Here is an 18,740-nt window from a genome sequence, read left to right as displayed (position 1 = left end):
GTATTTTATTTATTATAAATTTTTTAATCCATTTTGGCTCTTAAAAAATTTATAATAAATAAAATACGGACTCGCAGCTAAGCAACCCGCCAGAGGTCTCCACTCTAACTCCTGTCGACCCTCGGTTTTGTCGTAGTCGGACTAATTCGATTGGTCTAGGGACTCTGGTGGCTTGAGTTTCCGGTTTTTGTTCCAGTTGGCGCTGAATCGACGTATCTCTCGTGATAAACCTCACGGGACGGGACCTGTCGCCTGTCGCCGTTTACATCCCATCGATTTTACGTACCTACAACAATGACGTCAGATGATTGACTTTTACCTAAACATCACGTAAATTCAACTTGACAGTGTAAATTCAGCCGTTAAAGGCCTTCTACAGAAAAACCAAGGTATGTTTCGTTTAATATGTGCGACTGATATTCCGATAATATCAGCCTTGACGTGGCTGCTTTTTGTCACCAAATTGTTTTTCATAAGATAAAATAATGTCGAAACAATTACATGTAAATAGGTGGATTATTAATTTTCGACTGTAACTTACACGATTCACGAAGACCAATTGCGGTTTTTGCATTTAGTTCCTTAGGTCCAACTTGTCAATCCTATTTTCTAAATTGTTTATTCAGAAAGTTAGAAATGGCCGCTGTTCCTTTGATGTTGCTGGAGGAGGATGTTGAACGGGGTGGCAAGGAAAGACCCGATCATGAGATAGAGGATGACTTTGCCTACAGGAACAATGTGCATAATGCAGATATCAAGATACGAATGGGTAATTGTGCAACATTACAGAAATTTAAAATTACGTTGACATATGCTTGCTATAAAGTACTCATAATTGTAGTGATCGTAATTGTGATGATCAACATTTGTAATGATGGTTGTAAAATCGTGAAATTGCAACGTAATCTTGTAATATATGAATGCAATGTTCATTCTAATTAGGCGTTAACATTGAATTTGTCTAGCCTTCTTGCGGAAGGTTTATGGTTTACTGACCGTCCAGATCCTGATGACAGTCGCGCTGGCCTCGGTATTTGTCATGAGCTCGACCGTGAAATTATATGTGAAGGATAAGTAAGTATTCCTCTTCCTTGTATATTTAATTCGCGCTATTAGATGGGAGAAATGTCGTAAATTATTTTGTTTGTTGTCTAGCCTAGGGTGGAGCATGAGTTTAGTGTTTTTCTTGACAATGGGAATTTTAATCGCTTTGATGATCAAAAGGAGGGATCATCCTGCCAACTTGATCCTCCTAGGCGCATTTGTAAGTACGAGAAATAGATGATTATCGTTAACTCCGTTGTACGTGATATCTGTAAGGATTTGCTCTGGGAATTGCAGACGCTGGTGATGGCGTATAACGTCGGAGTCATGGTGTCCATGTACGATACCACAGTCGTCCTGGAAGCTCTCTTTATAACACTGACAGTTTTGCTCAGCTTGACAGCTTACACCTTTCAAACCAAACGAGACTTCTCATTTCTAGGATTCGGGTAAGCGTGTCTTTCTCTCGTGTCTCGATTGTCTCAAGAGAGTTCTACAATCGTCTTCATCTTTCTCTTCACTTTCAACAGATTGTTCATCGGCCTCTGGTGCCTCTTGCTCGGAAGTGTGATGCAGATCTTCGTTCAGAGCACCGCACTGGAATTGGCCATGAGCATCGGAGGTGCACTGTTGTTCTGCCTGTTTATTGTTTTCGACACGCAACTTATAATGCACACTCTCTCGCCCGAGGAGTATATCTTGGCGACGATTAACATCTATCTAGATATAATCAATTTGTTCTCTCATATATTACGAGTGCTTGCTATTTCAAGGCAGTAAACAGTATTATTGCGTTCATCGAAACGTTAAAAATGCGAAAAACAGGTTACTTTATAAATATTATCATGTAACATACATACACATAAATATGTATATGTATATATATATATATATATATACGCGAAATCCAGGTCTATACATAAGCTTGTATTTTTTATCAAGTGTTTTTAGCTCTTGAAATATAATTTAGGGTGCTGTTTTCTAGTATCAGATATAAGGAATGGTCTGTGAATGAAAAAGAGACAAATTTGAAAGTTTTGTTTTTAATATTTTATTGTGACAAACGCAAAAATATATCAAAATTACGATGTTTCCATGGCGGCCGTTACATCTTCTGTATATTTGCCCTTGTCTTTACCCAACGCAGCCAGTCTACCCTTGCTTCGCCTATCGATAATCTTTTTACGGTCTTTATCCATTTTCAACTTAACAATAACCGTCTGGAACAATAATATGGCAAGTTAAATTCGAGAGTGCGAGGAAATTGCAAAGTTGAAAGAAAATTACAACAATATGAGATCAGAGCCAATCTTTCTGCATCAATTAGATCAAGCAAGACTCGTCGACAAATATGCAGGAAAACCCTGCACAAAGTTTCCAAGTCAAGCTATTTGTCTAATTCTATGTGAATGGATTGGGTTAGTTCATCATGAATATAAAGATAGTGCAAGATTCCGATATGTTCTTTAATCATAATATGCCTACATCAGTCTTACCTTGGAAGGATCAATGCCGACATAGACATTAGCACTATTTGCCTTCTCACGTTGAATTCGCTCAATGTATATCACGAACTTCTTCCTGTATACCTGGACAACTTTTCCTACTTGCTGACCCTTGTAGTGGCCACGTACTACCTTTAAAAAAAATGCATCGTAGATACACGTTTGGGTTTAACTCCTATTTCGAATTCCTTTTAAGTGTAAATTCTCCAAAATTCTTGTCATAAAAATGGAGCAGCTTATATTCTCGCTAATATGTATCATGTAAGTTATGCTCACATACTTAGTGTTCATATATTTATATTGTAACATTTACAATTAAAACGTATGCACTCACATGTTTCAGTATTAATATTTAGATATCTTAGTACCCAGTGACATTAATATGAACACAGTGTATAAAGCGCAGAGGCTGGAACTTGAAGCAATCGACTCACCTGTACTTCATCGTCCTTGCGGATCGGCATCGACCGCACATTGTACTTTTGTCGAAGCTCCTTGGACAGCGGCGCGGACATAAGCCGCCGTCTGATGTGAGAAGGCGCTGTGAAGTGCCGCTTTCTGTTCTTCCTGCGCGAGGAGGATACCAGGCGATTGTACTTCATCCTCGTAGACTCTGCAACGAAAATCAATTGTAGATAGGAAATGAGTGATACCGACCTTAAATTTGTTCGCGGTATCGATTTTATTGTTGCTGTATATACTGCGTCGAGACGCAAATGCCTCGCGACGTGACGGTTCAGGTTATACGACGGTGCAACGTGTCGAAGTCGACGCGATTTTTCACACACGCGGAAAATAAGACCGGCGGGCGTAAATAGCGATTCCGCAAATTCTCATTTGTGTGAAATATCGCTTCGTTTCTCGCCGATTCGGCCAGATTCCGCGCGATTAATATCCCACGTAACTCACCGAACAGCTCAACGCGGCGGATTTAACCGGAAGGATAACACTAGGCGAAATGCGACTACATGCGCAACACGCGGCGCAACGAGCGCCGCGACAGCCAATCATCTACCGTCGCACCGCGCACGTAACTACCTCATTTCCGGAAAAAGCGGACAGAATTAGCTCGGGAGAAAGCGGGACATTCAATTATTAGACATCTCGATTTACATAACGACAGAAATTTCACGTTTTTTTCTAGAATTTTTGCCGCACTAGAATCACAACTGAAAAATACTATTAAGCTCTCTTTAACATTTTAAAATTAAACAAATATATATAATTTTTATTTCTGAAAAATATTAATGCTTGAAATGAGACTGGTCGAGTCTGGGAATAATTCTTATCGAAAATTCTCTAAATGACGTTCAATAAAGGCGCACGCTTTCGCAATTCATGTATTTTCAACAAATACTTACAAGTAAATTAACATGATGAATAATTTACATTCATATTCGTATCACTGACATAACGGAGTGTCAATGGCTTGTAAAATGTCTAATAATCTCGACGGCGACGTAGAAATTGATATAAATGTTCTACAGAATTAATCTTGTCGTGATATAAAAGAGATATGCACGGTTGTTTTATTGAAGAAGGAAAGAAATTTGCTTCTCAATGAATCATCGTAACATGATATTTATACTACATTACAGTTCCTTAATATTTAAACAATTTATCAGAATTCTATGTACACGAAACTTTCCGAATAATTATATATATGCAGATGTCTCCATCTTTGTCGCATTTCCTTTCAGCGACATGTTTTCGTAAAAATAAGTTCATTGACCTATTAATCTTTTTATTTTAAAGAAAAATGAACTTTAAAACGATCACATACAAGGAATTCGTTGAAGGATATTCGATGAATCCAAGACATTCAGCATATATATAGATATATATCGAACAACTAATCAACTTCGCAGCGAGATTAATTTACAATTAAAAAAAAAAGAGGTTTCTTTTTTACAAGTACTCTTTTATCTACAGCTTGCATTAGCCACGCATGCTCGTTTTAAGTATGCATTGTATCGTAAGAGAGATTCTCTAGGACGTCATCAGGCTACACAGCCATGCAAACGTACGATGTATATATATTTGGTGTTATCCTTTGATTTTTAGTACAATGTAAAACTAGATTACTTTGTTTCTCATAATATAATCACGTATAATTATCATGTCCTATCCGTAAGTAGCAGCATCGTATTCGTTGTCAGATGCGAGGTGATTTCACAAAAAAACTCTCCTTTTAGCTTCATCATAAAAATGGAGTTTGTCACTTTCAGAGAATGCATTTAATTATGCATTTACATGTGTTCCAAAGAATTGTGCGACTGTAAATTGAAATAAATAATGGCATATCGTGCAATCGTTAAATACGGGAATATAATCGTTATCACAATTGTATGATTTTAAGTAATTTGCGATTTCAGACATATGTAACGTAATATCGTATCGAAGAAAAAAAAATCAGGCGCGATCCAAAGAACAAAGTAATCCGATGACAAAGGGATTTACTAAAATATTCGTCTGAAGTAGAATACTCGCGTTGCTACTATAAATCCTTTTGTTATAAATAACGTAACTATAACCGAACATGGTGACTACAGCTTAACATTATTATTACATGAACTTTTACCATGTACAACTCAGCGATTCTATGTATACAATACCTCGAAATCGTTTAAAATAAATCTGGTAATCTGCATCATTTGCCGCTATCGTCATCGTATAATTACATGTAATAACAAACGTTACAAATCTCCTATAACGCGCTCCTCCCCGAGCAGCACTCGATTGTGAATTGAATTGATTGGTATACAATATAATTCTTTAAAATATAGAAAAAATATACATTCCGTGCCTGTGTGAATTGTATATAGCCGTAAAATCATCACATACTCTCTTTATAAACATACATATACAACAGTTATCCTCCCTCAAAGTTATTACTAATTGCACCGACGCGTTAACGGAGTTAACTTATATATATATATATATATATTCAAAACGAGCCTCGTGCGCATTAACAGGGTGTTCCGGACTAATTTGAAATATAAATTTAGAATCTTAAAACAAAAAAAATTTCCTTTGAAGATATGCTCGCAAACGCTTTGTTCGAAGGATATTCACTTTTGAAGTTACAGAACAATTAAAAATGAATAATTTCGAAATAATATAGATATATCCTCTTTATTGCTTTACAGTAATCAAAATTATTTTAATTATTTTAATTTTGATTACTATTAAATAGTAAAGAGGATAAATCTATATTATTTCGAAATTATTTATTCCTAATAGTTCTGTAACTTTAGAAGTCAATATCTCTTGAACGAAATGTTTACGAGCCTCTAGAGGAATTTTTTTTGTTTTAAAAAATCCTAAACATCCTTCATATTTCAAAGTTTGACCGTTTTACTCGGGAACACTCTGTATGATGGCTCACGAAAGGCTCGTTTTATTTTCACTTTTCATGATCCGAGAATATCAGTGCGTGTCTTTCGCATTGCAATAAGATTCCAAGATCAGGCATGGGCGGATTAATTTCAGTTTACCAATGCGTATCGTTATCGCAGAATATAAATTACATAACAATCTGTACAGATATATTTTAGACAACATATTTCTAATCGTGAACTAATTTCCGCATATAATAGTTCGCGAGATATTCCCCCTCAGATTCGGAAGCTCTGTACTTCGTCGCCAGAGATCGGCGCTCTTGACTTTTGATAATCGAATGGTAGTTTATCCATAGGACGCCGCGACACTGATCTCAACGTTATCCAAGAGTTACAAATGCGACGTGTAAAAATTTCGAAATTATGTCACCGCCGTTGTTTCCGGTGACTCAATTATTCATTACGTACACAAACGACAGCCGCACCTAGATAAAAATTAATATTCAGTTCCAAAACGAGTTATCGCGATATATACACGTACAAATAGCGATGGCGATGGGCATTGCGAAGACACACCGATCGTCCCGTACATTTTAGCTAAGGATGCTTCGAACACGAAACGTCTTACGCGGATTATACAAGTTCTTTCGTATCTTCGAGCGTCCTCAGCCCTCGCTTACGGAAGACAACGAGCTACGCGTAGACTCGGTCGTATGGTGTGTTAAGTCAGGAAGATCAGCCGGCAAGCACAATGGTATCGCACTAGGCCCGTAAATCGCCTCTTGCTCCTCCAATTGTAACGCAAACTGTTCCTCGAGTTTCTGTAAGGCGAGAAAGACATGTTAGAAAATCTATTTCTTTACACATACTTAGAGATAAGTAAAATAATTATAGTAGATTATAATTATCGCGTTACTAAATTAGCAATGCAACAGCGTTTAACTCTGAAAAAAAAGGGAAAAGTGTTTTATATTTACAAATGACTGTAGATGCGTCTGAAATGTGGACCGACGATATTTTACAATATTGTAGACTAACCTTGTGGCTATTTTGTACACAGCTTTGAAATCCAACTTGTGGAATCTCTTTCTAGCTCTATTAGGATCTTTTCTTTATGGGATTTACATTTAAGTTGAGGACTGTAATGCAAACTGTATACGCTATTAAACAACCAGTAATTATGGGAACCTTTAAGGAAACCGCGCTTCATAAGTTATTCCGCTAACTCTAATACATAGCCCATGGTAACACCACACTGACCCTGTTATTTCGATATTTAACCGACTAAGCTCTCGTAATGAAGCAACATAATTTACGATTACATTAAAATACATGGACGAGACGACAACTACTAGCGATGAAACTCTTTACTTTGAACACGCACAATCTTAAGAATATACACAAGTTATATCATTTTTTTAAAGCTAAATTATTTCGAAAAATGTTTTTCCTTAATAACATTATTTCCATTTGGTATTTGCGCATTAGAAAATTAATTAGAACTTTACACAAGTTAATTAATAGAGTTCTTTACCGCACTTTTCTTTATCGATGGATTTTGTTTTTCATCAATTACAAACGGATAAAAATGTAATTGAGTGGAAGCAAGAGTAAACAGGGAACACTAACATACATATATGTTATGTATATCTCACACAACAGAACTTAAATATTACATAGACCTCGAGAAGCATGAAGATCTTATCCGATTCGTGCATACTTCCTAGATGTGGAATCATGACTCACAAAAAAAATAAATTAATTTACCGTACTATATGATACGATTTCTGCCATACATGTCCCATAAATTTTATATGAAAAACATAGTTACTTATCTATCTCTAAGTTATGTTAACAACTCCTTGGATAATTGCATAAAAATATATAACACAATCTACATATTTAAACACACATATATGCAACAATTGATATAAATATTGAAGTCCAAAGTTATTGCGTTAGCACTAAAGCGCCAGTGAGTAAAGCAGAGAAGATTATTGATAGTTATTTATGACCAGGAAAGTGCTATGTAAGCAGGGAAGTCTTACAAACGTTTGCAAGAGAACGATAATGAAAAAGATCGCAACACACTTCGACCGTATCTCCGAATTTACACGGTTTAGAAAATGTGCCTTTCTATTACGAGAAGACACGGAGAAGGATTAATAGACATCGCGTGCGCGTGTATATGTAAAACTTCCCCAAATAAAATGTGATATGAACAAAACGTTGAGGATGATTTTTTAGATACTATCTACGGGAGTACGGTACTAGGTCTGGCTTGGAGTAGCTTCGTGAGAGCGTGCCGTTCGACACGAAGGTACCCGAATCCGAGCCACTCATCTTCAGTGACACCCTGGGTATGGTGAAAGACGGGGAAGTGGGAGTGGAATGTGGTAAGCGCGGTAAGCGCGGTAAGCCTGTGGATCTTCTCCAAGTGTCGGTTTCAAAATAGTTAAAAGGGGGAAAAGAGAGACCACTAAGACCAGAAGAAGGCAAATAGTCTTGGTAGCGCTTTTCCAATGCTTCCATTTCAGCCGCCAGATCAGCTTCTATCTTCTATAACAGGTACATCAAGACTTATTTCAGACTTATGTCGAGACCTAGTTCAATACTTGGCGCGTCTAAGTTACTTCAACTGTGAATTCGTATTTCCTTCCCGTTGCGCTCTCGTCAATTTACTTTTCATCTTGATTTACAGCGACTTCGTTTCATTAATGATTAGTCATGCAAGTTAAGCTCCGCGCAAAGCGACGCAAGCTGAATGCAAAAGCGGACATCTCTGTTACAAAAATCGAACGATCGTGTTTACGTCTTACATCCCATATGTAACGGCCTGCTGATCGCGAATTTCTCTGCGTCGGTTTGCGCCGACCTTCGAATTGAACTAAATTCTCACACTGCTACAGAAAATGAGTAAAATCAAAACGTAATTTTGAAAGTAAAGCACATCGCTAAACCAATAGAGAATTAAAAGGCAGTTTTACGTACTATTAGGCCGCAAAGATTAGAAGAATTTTTGCATCCAAGAAACACATCGATAAGACAAAGATAAGATAATTTTAAGATAACATTATCCAAACTGGTGTAATTACCTGCTTGCGTGGCTTAAGTTGCGCCTTCCACTCACGAATTTCTCTCCCGTAGGCCTCCTCCTGTTCCTTCAACTTCAGCGTCTCGTGCTCCATCAACATTTTCCGCTTCTCGTTCTGCAACTGCTCCAGTTCCTTGATCGTAGCGTCGCTCTGGGCCCTCACCTCCTCGAGCTGTCTGGAATGCTTCAGTTCGAATCTCTGCTGCTCCGCCCTGTATCTCTTCTTCTCGTTCTCCTGAAACTTCTTCAGCTTCTCCCGCTCGGCGTCGGGATCCGGCGCGAGTACGGACGACATCGAGATCCTCATCGATTCTCGGAACATCATCTCGCGCGCCTTCATCTCGTTGCGGATTCTCTTCGGCAGATTCCTACGTTCCACCGTTTGTCGCTTAATTAACTCTTCCTCCTTCCTCTGATTCATTCTTTTCATCTGTTCCAGCTCCTTCTCGTGCCGTATGAGCATCTGGTGTCTCTGCAGGAAGAAGATATCCTTGAGCTGCTTCTTGAGCAACTGCTGCCGCTCGTGTATCTGCCGTTCCTCCAGCTCCCAGATAGCCGCCTCTCGGCCGCGCATCAATTGCTGCTTCTGCTGCAAGAACTGCCGCTCCATCAACGCGATCTTCTCGCGATGGCTGTCCGACAGACGTCTCAGCGACATTTCGTGGCTCTCGTTGAGCTTCTCCAAGAAGAGCTTCTCCCGCTCTTCGTGTTCCGCCTCGAGCTTCTCTTTCCGTATCTTAAACGCGCTCTTCCGCTTGTCCTTTGGCATCAAGTCTATCTCTTGTTTGAGCAATCGTAATTCTTGTTTTAGGCCCTCTCGGAACTGTTTGAGTTCCCTCTCTTGCTCGCTCCGGATCTTCTTGGACGACAGTCGCAGATCGACCTCCTGCTGCGCCTCGGCGCGTTCGATTTGCTGTCTCTGTTGTCGGGCGAGCGCTTCTAAATCCGCCTCGGCACTCCGTTCCAAGATTTGTCGCTCTTGCTCGAATCGCTTCTCCTGCTGGTCCTTGTTGAATTGAGCCTTCTGAGACAGATCCTGGAATTGTTTCTGCTCCATCTTCTGCAGCATCTTTAATTCCCGCAGTTCTTGCTTCCTGAATATCTGATCGTCGTACACCTTACCGTTCTCGTCATCGCCGTATATCACTTTCGAGGTCGTTGTCGTCATCATGACACCATCAATCTCAAACTTTCTCGTGCGCTTTCTTGTCTTTTTCTTCAGATTCATCATCTGTATGTCTTCCTTCGTCCTGGTTGGCCGGGATATCTCACGATTGTAATCGGGTTTTCGACGTAGGACGACCTCCTCGTCAACCTCCGTATGTTGAGGTTGATTCAAACGGTTTTCCTTATTCGATTCCCTACTATCCTGACTGATCGTCGTCGAGATAGACTCGGCATCAGAACGATCGATGCTCTTACTCGGTGTATGCGATCTTATAGAACTAGAATCGCTCTGGGATCTGGAACCCTCGAAGCTGTCCGGAGAAACTCGTTTCTCTTTACCGAAGCTCTTCACGTTGACTTCTTTCGGTTTAACCGTCTTCACGATCCTATCGTCGGCGTGATGTGGCATCTCGTTCTTGATCAATCCATTTAGCTTCTTCGCGTTTCTCTCGTAGTCATCAATATCCGGAGACTCGATGGTCGTACTGGCGACTATCACCTTGCCGCTCTCGTCCCCGCTGTCGCTCCTCAAGCTCAATCTTTCGTTTGAGCTCAGATCGCTGTGAGACGAGCCGGTTCGAATAACGTTGTGCTTCTTGGATATCGACGAGTCCTTTACTTGTTCCTTGTCCTCGCCTACGGTAACCACCGAGACGTGACTGGTATCCTGCAACTCATCCACGATAGGGCTCACTATAACCACTTCCGATTCGTCCAATTTCTTGCCGATTCTCTTTGACACGTCAGTAAGTACGATAGGCTGTTCCTGCGGTGTGTATTCCAGACTATCCAGACTAGGAAACGCATCGTCGTCGATAGAATTATCGTTCACCTGAGTCTTGTTCATCTCGTTGGCGACGATAACGACTTCCGACGTCGGCGAGGTGCGACGCGGAAGAGGCGTCGTCGTCGCGGCCGTCGCCGAGGGCGCGTCCACCAATACGGGCGGATGCGTCGTCACGACGGTTACTTGGCTTATGTTGCTCGCCAGACTGTTCGACATATCGGGCGAGTCGGCAGTGATATGGACGGTCGATGTATTTAAGCGTACTTCTTGCTCGGGTTGAGCTTTCCCTGTAACGTAACATGTAATATAAGCAAAAAACAAGCGACAATTATTTAAGATAATGCACTTATTTTGTTTACCGGTAATAACAACTATGTTATCCCCGCTGCTTCTCCTTGAACCGCTTCTGCTTCTGATCGGCGTCGACGTAATCACCGATACGTTAATTCCCGGATCTTGTTTCTCTAAGCCTTGTTTGTCATCGCTCGCCGCGTCCTCCTGATTGTAGTCCGTCTTAATGCTATCTGTTTTAGCGCGCAATTCGTCCGAGAAGCTTTCCAGAGAATTTCTAGACGATTCCGCGCTGCGACTTTTCCCGGAACTCTCAGTCTTTGTTACGCCAAACTGCGTCTTAATATCTTCCGTAGAACTAGCTTTAACGTTATTCTTCTCCGATAGGAGCGTCGACGCGACGGATACGTGCTTCGTGTCCATAGCACCGTCGCTTATTCTTTTCTTAAGATCCATGGATAATCGCTTCTCCAATACGGCGTTCAATTTCTCCCCAACAGTTTTTCGTTTTTCTTCCAAACTCTTGTAAACCTCCTTCTCTCGAGATTGCTCGTAATTCGTTACGTCATCAACGGATGATAGCTTATTTTTTGTTCTAAATGGAAATATTGTTTTGCGATAAACAGAGTTTTCTTTAGATCAGTATTTCTTATATAAAGTTAACTTCTAAATAAAAAAATAAATAAATAATGCTCACCTGTTCTTATCTTCAAAAGAAGATTGCTTATATATTATCTTGGACAGGTCCTCGATCATCTCGGGCTTTACAGGTGCCGACTTGCGTTTTTCATTTATCCCCAATTGTTTCTTCGAGGCAGAACTCGATTTATTGTTTATTAACTTCTGTTGACTCTCAAATCTTCTTATATTGTCAAATAATTTACCGTTACCCTCACTTCCTATTTTTTTTATCTTCTCGGAACCGTCCAATTCATTTTGCGTCTGATTTTCAGTCTCTAAATTCTTTTGCTCTTTAACATTTATCACCTGTTGATCTGCTCTCGTTTCATTTTGCGATAACTTATTAACATGCGGCTTATCTTCTGTGGATTTCTGTTTATTTGCTAAATTTGCAGCTTTTTCGACTGTTTTCGGAATGTTCTCTCTTTCTTCGTCTTTCTTCTTTTTCTCCTCGCTATCTTGACGCATCGGTGGTGGCGGAGGTGCCGGCCCTTTATCTCGAGATAATCTGCGCTCATTTGTCTCACTCGGTGGCTTAGGTGCCTGTGCAAATAATTACATACGTGCTATTAACAAACATTCATTCTCTGCGTAATCGACGAGTTGTTAATCAATAAGATAATTATATCAAGTACCTGCTTCTTCTCGGCAGGAGGTTGTATGTTCTCTTTGGACTCAGCCTTACGTAATCTCTTATTCTTGTCCTCTTTCTCACCATCCCGATTGATCTCGCGCTTGTGACTCTCCTCTTTCTTCACAGGCAATGCCACGAGATTTTCTTTTTCGGGGACTGGAAAGAGCAGAGAAAAGTATTGATACATTTTATAATATTATGTATATTAGATACATAGTTTTGCAATACTCACTCTTAACATCAGCATCAAGGCGCGTAGAAGCGGAGTCATCTGTGATTTGATCCAGCTCCAGAGGAAGTTGAGACGTGCGCTGCTCCTGAAATATTAACGTGTACATTGAATGCAAATATAAAAAAATTAATAAATATAAAAATCTCTTTCGATTGTAAATCATTTGATTTCCATTACAAATGACATGATACTAAGTAGCATGTAACCAGATACACAGATAAAAATGTCAAAATTCGCAGATTACAATCATAAATTTGCAATTTATCATTTTGATATGAGAAATGTGAAATCATGAAAAAAATAAAACAAAGAAAACGTTATCTCATGCTATATGTAATATAATTATGTGGTGGTCCATGTAAATTTTACAAATTGTTTTCTCGGAAACTATTAGGGACAGCAACAAGATTTCTTTTGGGATTTTAAAGTTGAAGTCTTTTATATGCGGGAGAAGGGGAAGAGGAAAACACAAGATATCCAAACTCTGAAGGGGGCAATCTTATATACTTTTCTTTCTAATAGATTTATTCTTCTTATCATTACGTAAAAGTATCTAGATGAAATATTTCTGACAATAGTGTGCTATTCATTTCATAGAAAGCTACAGCAAACTTCAAAAAGTCAAAGAAGAACTTTGTTTCCGAGAAAACAGCTCGTACTATATTATATGAGCCACTTATAAAATATATTTTTTGTATAGTAACATATATAGCATATTTTTTAAGTTTATATATTATGTAGCTCAGGATTAATTAATCCTGTTTGGCGCACAGAATGCAGCGGCGCAAACTACTAACCTGACGCGCATTGGGATAATGAGGCTGGCGAGGGCCAGGAGAACCGCATGCACAGCCAAAGTAATAAAATTATCACAACACATTTATCATGATCATAACATATTTTACACATAGAATATTCTACTATTGATATTATTGATCCTACATTTTCAATAAATCATTCCTTATAATAAAAGAGAGCAACAAAATTTGCAACAGATTTAATTTTAAACGCATGCAATATTTAATTGCTATTGTAATATAAATATTTAATAGTCACGTCATGCGTAGTCACATATAAATACGAACAGTCACGTCTTATGTATTTAAGAACTGATGACTTGGTTTTCGTTATTTAAGAATTGACAACTTGGTATAAATGATCAATGTGTTCTTAATGCATTCTAATTTCTCAGGGACACTTGTCAGGACTAATAGTCGGGGTTCTAATTGATGCAATATCTGATCAACAACTTTCTAATAATTTCTTCCATTTTACAAATGGATAGGGGTAAGACATGTATGCTTCACACAGAAGCAGCTTACCAATTCGCTGATATTGTTCTCTGTGTTTTTTCGCTTTTTTGGCCCTCTATAATAACGGAAGCATGTAACAATGTGTAATACATGTTAATTCTGCATTATCAGAAGCTCTGTGCATAACTATTTGAATTATAAAATGGGCGTCTATCACGCTATTACATTAAAATATAAATTCTTGCACTAGAGCGAATTTCTTTGAATGGACCTTAGTTTCGATATTAATGCAACTACAGTATGAACTAATGTAAGAGAAACGCTATGTTAGAAAATGTTTATTCTTTATAAAGCATGTGTTAGACTTTTAATTAAAGTGACATGCAAAGAATATATACTTGCATGTATTTTGAATATAAAGATTTATATATAGATACACGTTACACGTTCAGTCTTACGAATTTATAATTAATCGTATTATTTCTATATTGCGTATGATCTGCATAATTAACATGTACATAAAAACCAAAATGGATAGGGAATGAAAAATAGAACCTACCTCTGCTTCCTCATCTACCAGCTCTTCTTCGACAACATCCGCCTTATATTCAAGTAACAAATCCCTGATAGGCTTTGGATCTAAATTTCGGCTTATAAACGGATGTTTTAACAAATCATCAGCTGTGGGTCGTGAGGTCGGGTCCTTTATAAGTGCTTTAGCAATAAAATCATTAAATTCCTTACTCCATTTCCCGGGCTGATCCAGTTTCGGCGGATCGCCTTTCTGTATTTTAAGTAGCACTCGCATCGGTGACATTTCGTGGTTCGGTGGTTCCATTTGTGCAAACTCTATAAGAGTTATACCAAGAGACCAAATGTCCACCTAAACAGGTCAAGTTCACGTGTTCGGTATAACGTCTTTAAGTCAGAGTGATCGAGAGTACATTTATATTTACGATGTGCCTACTTTAAAATCGTAAGGATTATCCCTAAATGTCTCGCACAGGACAACCTCGGGTGCCATCCAGTAAGGGGTTCCAATAAACGTATCATGCTTTTGCAGAGTATGCTTGTTCTTTGCGGATACGCCAAAGTCAGCTATAATTAAAGATAAAATCCTTTATATACGTCACATTTAATACAATAGTAAAAAAGTTACTAATTTTTTTTAGATATTTACCTATCTTAACACCCCCTGCCATAGTCAGCAAGACATTTCCCGCCTTCAAATCCCTGTGTACGATTTTGGATTTGTGTAGGAAGGTAAGACCTTTAGTCATGTGCTGGCAGACGTATGCAATTTGCAATTCTGTTAATGCCTTTTCCAACTCGACCATTATAGAATCCACAGCACCACCGTCGCAATACTCAATTAACATCTGCAAAAATATTTCCCTCTTTCTCTAATCTTCTTTTTTTCAAAGTGATTACTTGAGTGCATCACAAAAATAATTATTTTATTTGTAAAAAAAGCCTTTGCTATAAATAATTACGATACGCTTGCCCAGTATAGAACAAGTATAAAGCGTACCCATAGTTTCCCATCAATGAAATAAGCTTCGTGTAATTCAACGATGTTGGGATGCTTGCATTCCGACAAAATGTCTATCTCGATCATAAAATCGCTAAGATCGTCCTCTCCCTCCAGCGCACACATTTTCGCGGCGGCAAGCTGATTGGTCTGCTTATGTTGCGCCTAAAGTAACGATCGTTTAAAAAGACCACTGATAGAACAAGCGAACTTGACAGACTGGGATTTCTTAAAATGCTACATTACCTTGTAAACTTTACCAAACGCACCGTCTCCCAGTTCACCCACCATTTCCCAAAACTCCTCCGGATTACAGTCCATCTTGATGTTGTTGTACAATTTCTTCTTCTTCGCGTCGTTACCACCGAAGTGGAAGGCCTTCTTCAGATTCGATAAGAACGACATTTTGGTAGCTATATCTCGATATATTCGCACGTACACTCTCAAATTGGACTATTTATTGCAATTTAAACACACGGAGAACCCTTAACAACGCACTCTTCGCTGTACAAAATGTAACTATTAACAACCGCGCATTAAATTTGTAGTGAAATATAACTTTAGTGGGCGCTCAAAAGAGCTCAGTAACCATTTCTCAGCACTGCGATATGTGGGTAAGTGTAAAACAATATCACTTCACACAGTCCGCATTATTTTTATATCTACTATATCAAGATAAGTTCTTCAAGCACTCGTGCGTTATTTTCTTTAGATCCCTGCTGGATACCAGGGGACCGTTCCGCACCACTCCCGCATTTTTGTGAATTCCAAGCCGCACTTCTCAATTGATTATCGTTGCGCTCAAGCTACCGTGGGCACAGATAAGAAGGGCGCGATCCATCGCTGACAATCTCCAATAATTAGATGCACGGGGAATACCGAATCAAATCTGGAAGAAAAAGACACACTTTATTATTACCATCATCCTTTTATTTGCAATTCTATCAATTCGTTTTGTTGACAGTTTGACGCTCGATTTGTTAAGGAAGAATCGGTGAGTCGAAGAGAGAATATTTTTTTTCTTTTTTTTTTTAGCCTTGATGAGATGCACATAATAATACATACTTGTTTCTAATGTATTTGAACGGTAGTGAAGAATGGATAATGAAGAAATTTCATTACACACAGAGAAAACTAGGGCGAAGTCAGTGGAACGTTCCATTAAACAAGATACCCATCGTTAAGTTGGCTTGAAACCAGAAATCAAGTACCGCACATATAAAATCTCAATGCTTACGTGTGCCAGGCTCTTTAAAGAGAATCTAGCGGCAGACGTGTTACGCGGACGTACAAATAAATTACGAAGGCGAGATAAGAGGTGTTAGAGACCTCAGAGATATCATTGATAAGCTTGAAAAAGGAAAAATCGCTATCTACAATCAGCGAGGGATGCGCAGTTAACGATCAACAATAACGCGCTGCGAAGAATTCGAAAGTTCTCGGCCACCACAGGTCGGGAAATTCGATGCCCTTCTTCACGTTTTCCGGCCCTTTAAACTTTCACGGCGGGGGACATTTTTAAAGGCCGGATTTTCCGAGAGCGCAAAAGCGGGACGCCAACACACTTCCGCGGTTTCCTTTCCGGGGGAGAAGGAAGAAGCGACGGGCGCAAAAAAAAAGAAAAGGCGATGCGATTGCGAAGCGACCGCCCTACTCGCGGAAGCGCATCTCGCGTGGGCAGCGGGACTTGCAAAACGTCCGGTGGGATGGGACGGCGTACAAATTCGATTAGGCGTTAATCGGAATTACCGTTGCCGTGCCGCGCGCGAACTGCGAAACGCCGTCCCTGCTCGCCCCCGCTTATCGTTAGACGTTAATCCTCTTTAGCGCCGCGGAACAGATCCATCCGTCACGCTTCTCGCACGTCGCCGCCTGATCGATAGCCGCCCTCGTGTATATGTGTCGCGGCGACGCGATTTATCGTCGCGGAAGCGCAACGGATGATATAGGAAATCGCGAAGGAACGGAGGCGAGCCAGAAAGAAAGGAGAGAATGAGGGAAAGAGGGAAAGAAGAGAGAGAGAGGGAGAGGGAGAGAGATGGACAGAGAGCACGAGTCGTAGACAGGTGTTGACGCTCGGTCACGCGGCTTGACACAATTTTGACAAGTAACCTTAGGTGACTTAGGTCACATCCGTGACGTCGCCGACGCGGCCGATCCTCGAGAGTCCTCCTCGCATCCGCTTCGTGCTCCACGCATCTGTCCGCGAAAGCGGTTAGCTCTTCCTCGCTCGCGCGAACACGCCCCGCACGGGAAATCGGGCTACGCGCGGCCGTTGACGCGCGAGACAGAGAGAGAGAGAGAGAGAGAGAGAGATAGAGAGAGGTACGAGGACGAGAGGGACCGTCGTCGTCGTTGACGTCGACGACGGAGGACGGAGGTTCGGGATGGGCCGAGGATGTCGCGTAGTCCGTCTCGTGGAGGCTGGACGGGACTGTTCCGCGGCTGCGCCTTCCTCTCTCTCCTTCACCGCATCGCCTACCTGCAAGGCACTTCCTCTCCTTGCCCTCCACGCGTCCGAGATACGAGAGCGCGGATGACTTCACTCCGCACTATCGTAGAAAGTGCAGGAGGGTGCACCTATCGTTCCATCACCCGATGCAGGCGGAAAGAGAGAGAGAGAGAGAGAAGCGTCTCACTTCAGGCGACAGGGATCTCCTCGCCGTGACGAACGGTCCGCGTGTAACTTCAGGGCGGACGAACGGGCGGCCGTCCGTCACGGCCTACGAATCTACATCTACGAGGAACGAGGATGCTCCTCGTCGACGCTCGTCGCTTACCTGCGATCGGTGACAGCCTGACAGGACGGTCTCTCGAGCCGCGGAATCCTGGACACGACGACCGACTCCCCCACCCCGGCGCTCTGCCGAGATCCGCCGGAATGTAGCCGCTATCTGGTCGACGCCGCGCGTCTCGTCCCGCGGGATCCGCTCATGGGAGGAGGAGAGGGCTGAGGGAAACAGACGGTGCGACGGCGGACGGCGCTATTTACACGGGCGCGCGCGATTGCGTTCCCGTCGCGAGCCGCGCAACGGGAGCTTATCTCTCGCGGGGATCGGCAATCTCGGCGACGGAGCTACGCGCGTACACGGCCATTTTCAACCTACTGCTCACCAGCTCACTATCACGTTCCACGTTCACGCACGCACGCACGCGCGAACACATACGCGCGGGCGCGAG

The 18,740-nt window shown here is 40.9% G+C and overlaps 3 protein-coding genes across 8 annotated transcripts; 1 reads left to right on the top strand and 2 right to left on the bottom strand.

Annotated features, from left to right (window-relative positions):
- Positions 1 to 205: 205 nt before the first annotated feature.
- LOC139776652 (protein lifeguard 4-like) lies at positions 206 to 2,138 on the top strand. The gene is made up of 6 exons (XM_071713482.1): positions 206 to 389; positions 627 to 769; positions 966 to 1,074; positions 1,156 to 1,264; positions 1,342 to 1,493; positions 1,575 to 2,138. Exons 2-6 carry the CDS (start codon positions 637 to 639, stop codon positions 1,822 to 1,824), a joined length of 753 nt encoding a protein of 250 aa, XP_071569583.1. The 5' UTR covers positions 206 to 389; positions 627 to 636; the 3' UTR covers positions 1,825 to 2,138.
- Positions 2,072 to 3,564, bottom strand: Rpl26 (ribosomal protein L26). Its single transcript, XM_071713485.1, has 4 exons — positions 3,459 to 3,564; positions 2,984 to 3,162; positions 2,541 to 2,681; positions 2,072 to 2,264 (listed from the first exon to the last, which is right to left on the bottom strand). The coding sequence occupies exons 2-4, from the start codon at positions 3,149 to 3,151 to the stop codon at positions 2,127 to 2,129; spliced, it is 447 nt and encodes a 148-aa protein (XP_071569586.1). The 5' UTR covers positions 3,152 to 3,162; positions 3,459 to 3,564; the 3' UTR covers positions 2,072 to 2,126.
- Positions 3,565 to 3,871: 307 nt separating this feature from the next.
- Slik (Sterile20-like kinase) lies at positions 3,872 to 18,703 on the bottom strand. Of its 6 annotated transcripts, none has more exons than XR_011719132.1 (13): positions 18,341 to 18,703; positions 15,807 to 16,449; positions 15,561 to 15,725; positions 15,210 to 15,408; positions 14,997 to 15,127; positions 14,589 to 14,912; positions 12,777 to 12,861; positions 12,546 to 12,700; positions 11,927 to 12,453; positions 11,298 to 11,824; positions 8,986 to 11,225; positions 6,929 to 8,449; positions 6,664 to 6,711 (listed from the first exon to the last, which is right to left on the bottom strand). XR_011719132.1 is itself a non-coding variant. In XM_071713451.1 (12 exons), the coding sequence occupies exons 2-12, from the start codon at positions 15,963 to 15,965 to the stop codon at positions 6,556 to 6,558; spliced, it is 4,668 nt and encodes a 1,555-aa protein (XP_071569552.1). In that variant the 5' UTR covers positions 15,966 to 16,449; positions 18,341 to 18,696; the 3' UTR covers positions 3,872 to 6,555. The 6 variants fall into 6 exon arrangements, 1 of the variants encoding a protein (XP_071569552.1); XR_011719135.1 differs by lacking the exon at positions 18,341 to 18,703 and adding an exon at positions 18,043 to 18,111; XR_011719133.1 differs by lacking the exon at positions 18,341 to 18,703 and adding an exon at positions 17,673 to 18,020.
- Between the last annotated feature and the right edge of the window lie 37 nt (positions 18,704 to 18,740).

This window comes from Temnothorax nylanderi, unplaced genomic scaffold (genome assembly GCF_030848795.1).
Source record: "Temnothorax nylanderi isolate EJ_2023f unplaced genomic scaffold, tnyl_v1.0 TNYL_tig0124_pilon, whole genome shotgun sequence".
NCBI classification, from domain to species: Eukaryota; Metazoa; Arthropoda; class Insecta; order Hymenoptera; family Formicidae; genus Temnothorax; species Temnothorax nylanderi.
The sequence above is the reverse complement of the archived record's forward strand: the minus strand, read 5'-3'. Positions and strand labels throughout refer to the sequence as shown.

Coding starts and splice junctions, on each gene's coding strand:
- LOC139776652 (XM_071713482.1), top strand. CDS start 637: ATGGCCGCTGTTCCTTTGATGTTGCTGGAGGAGGATGTTGAACGGGGT. Junction 1,265..1,341: donor TGATCCTCCTAGGCGCATTT/GTAAGTACGAGA, acceptor TGGGAATTGCAG/ACGCTGGTGATGGCGTATAA. Junction 1,494..1,574: donor TTCTCATTTCTAGGATTCGG/GTAAGCGTGTCT, acceptor CACTTTCAACAG/ATTGTTCATCGGCCTCTGGT.
- Rpl26 (XM_071713485.1), bottom strand. CDS start 3,151: ATGAAGTACAATCGCCTGGTATCCTCCTCGCGCAGGAAGAACAGAAAG. Junction 2,682..2,983: donor GCAAGGACGATGAAGTACAG/GTGAGTCGATTG, acceptor TTTTTTTTAAAG/GTAGTACGTGGCCACTACAA. Junction 2,265..2,540: donor TCGGCATTGATCCTTCCAAG/GTAAGACTGATG, acceptor TTATTGTTCCAG/ACGGTTATTGTTAAGTTGAA.
- Slik (XM_071713451.1), bottom strand. CDS start 15,965: ATGTCGTTCTTATCGAATCTGAAGAAGGCCTTCCACTTCGGTGGTAAC. Junction 12,454..12,545: donor CTCCTGCCGAGAAGAAGCAG/GTACTTGATATA, acceptor TTATTTGCACAG/GCACCTAAGCCACCGAGTGA. Junction 11,226..11,297: donor TAACATAGTTGTTATTACCG/GTAAACAAAATA, acceptor GTTACGTTACAG/GGAAAGCTCAACCCGAGCAA.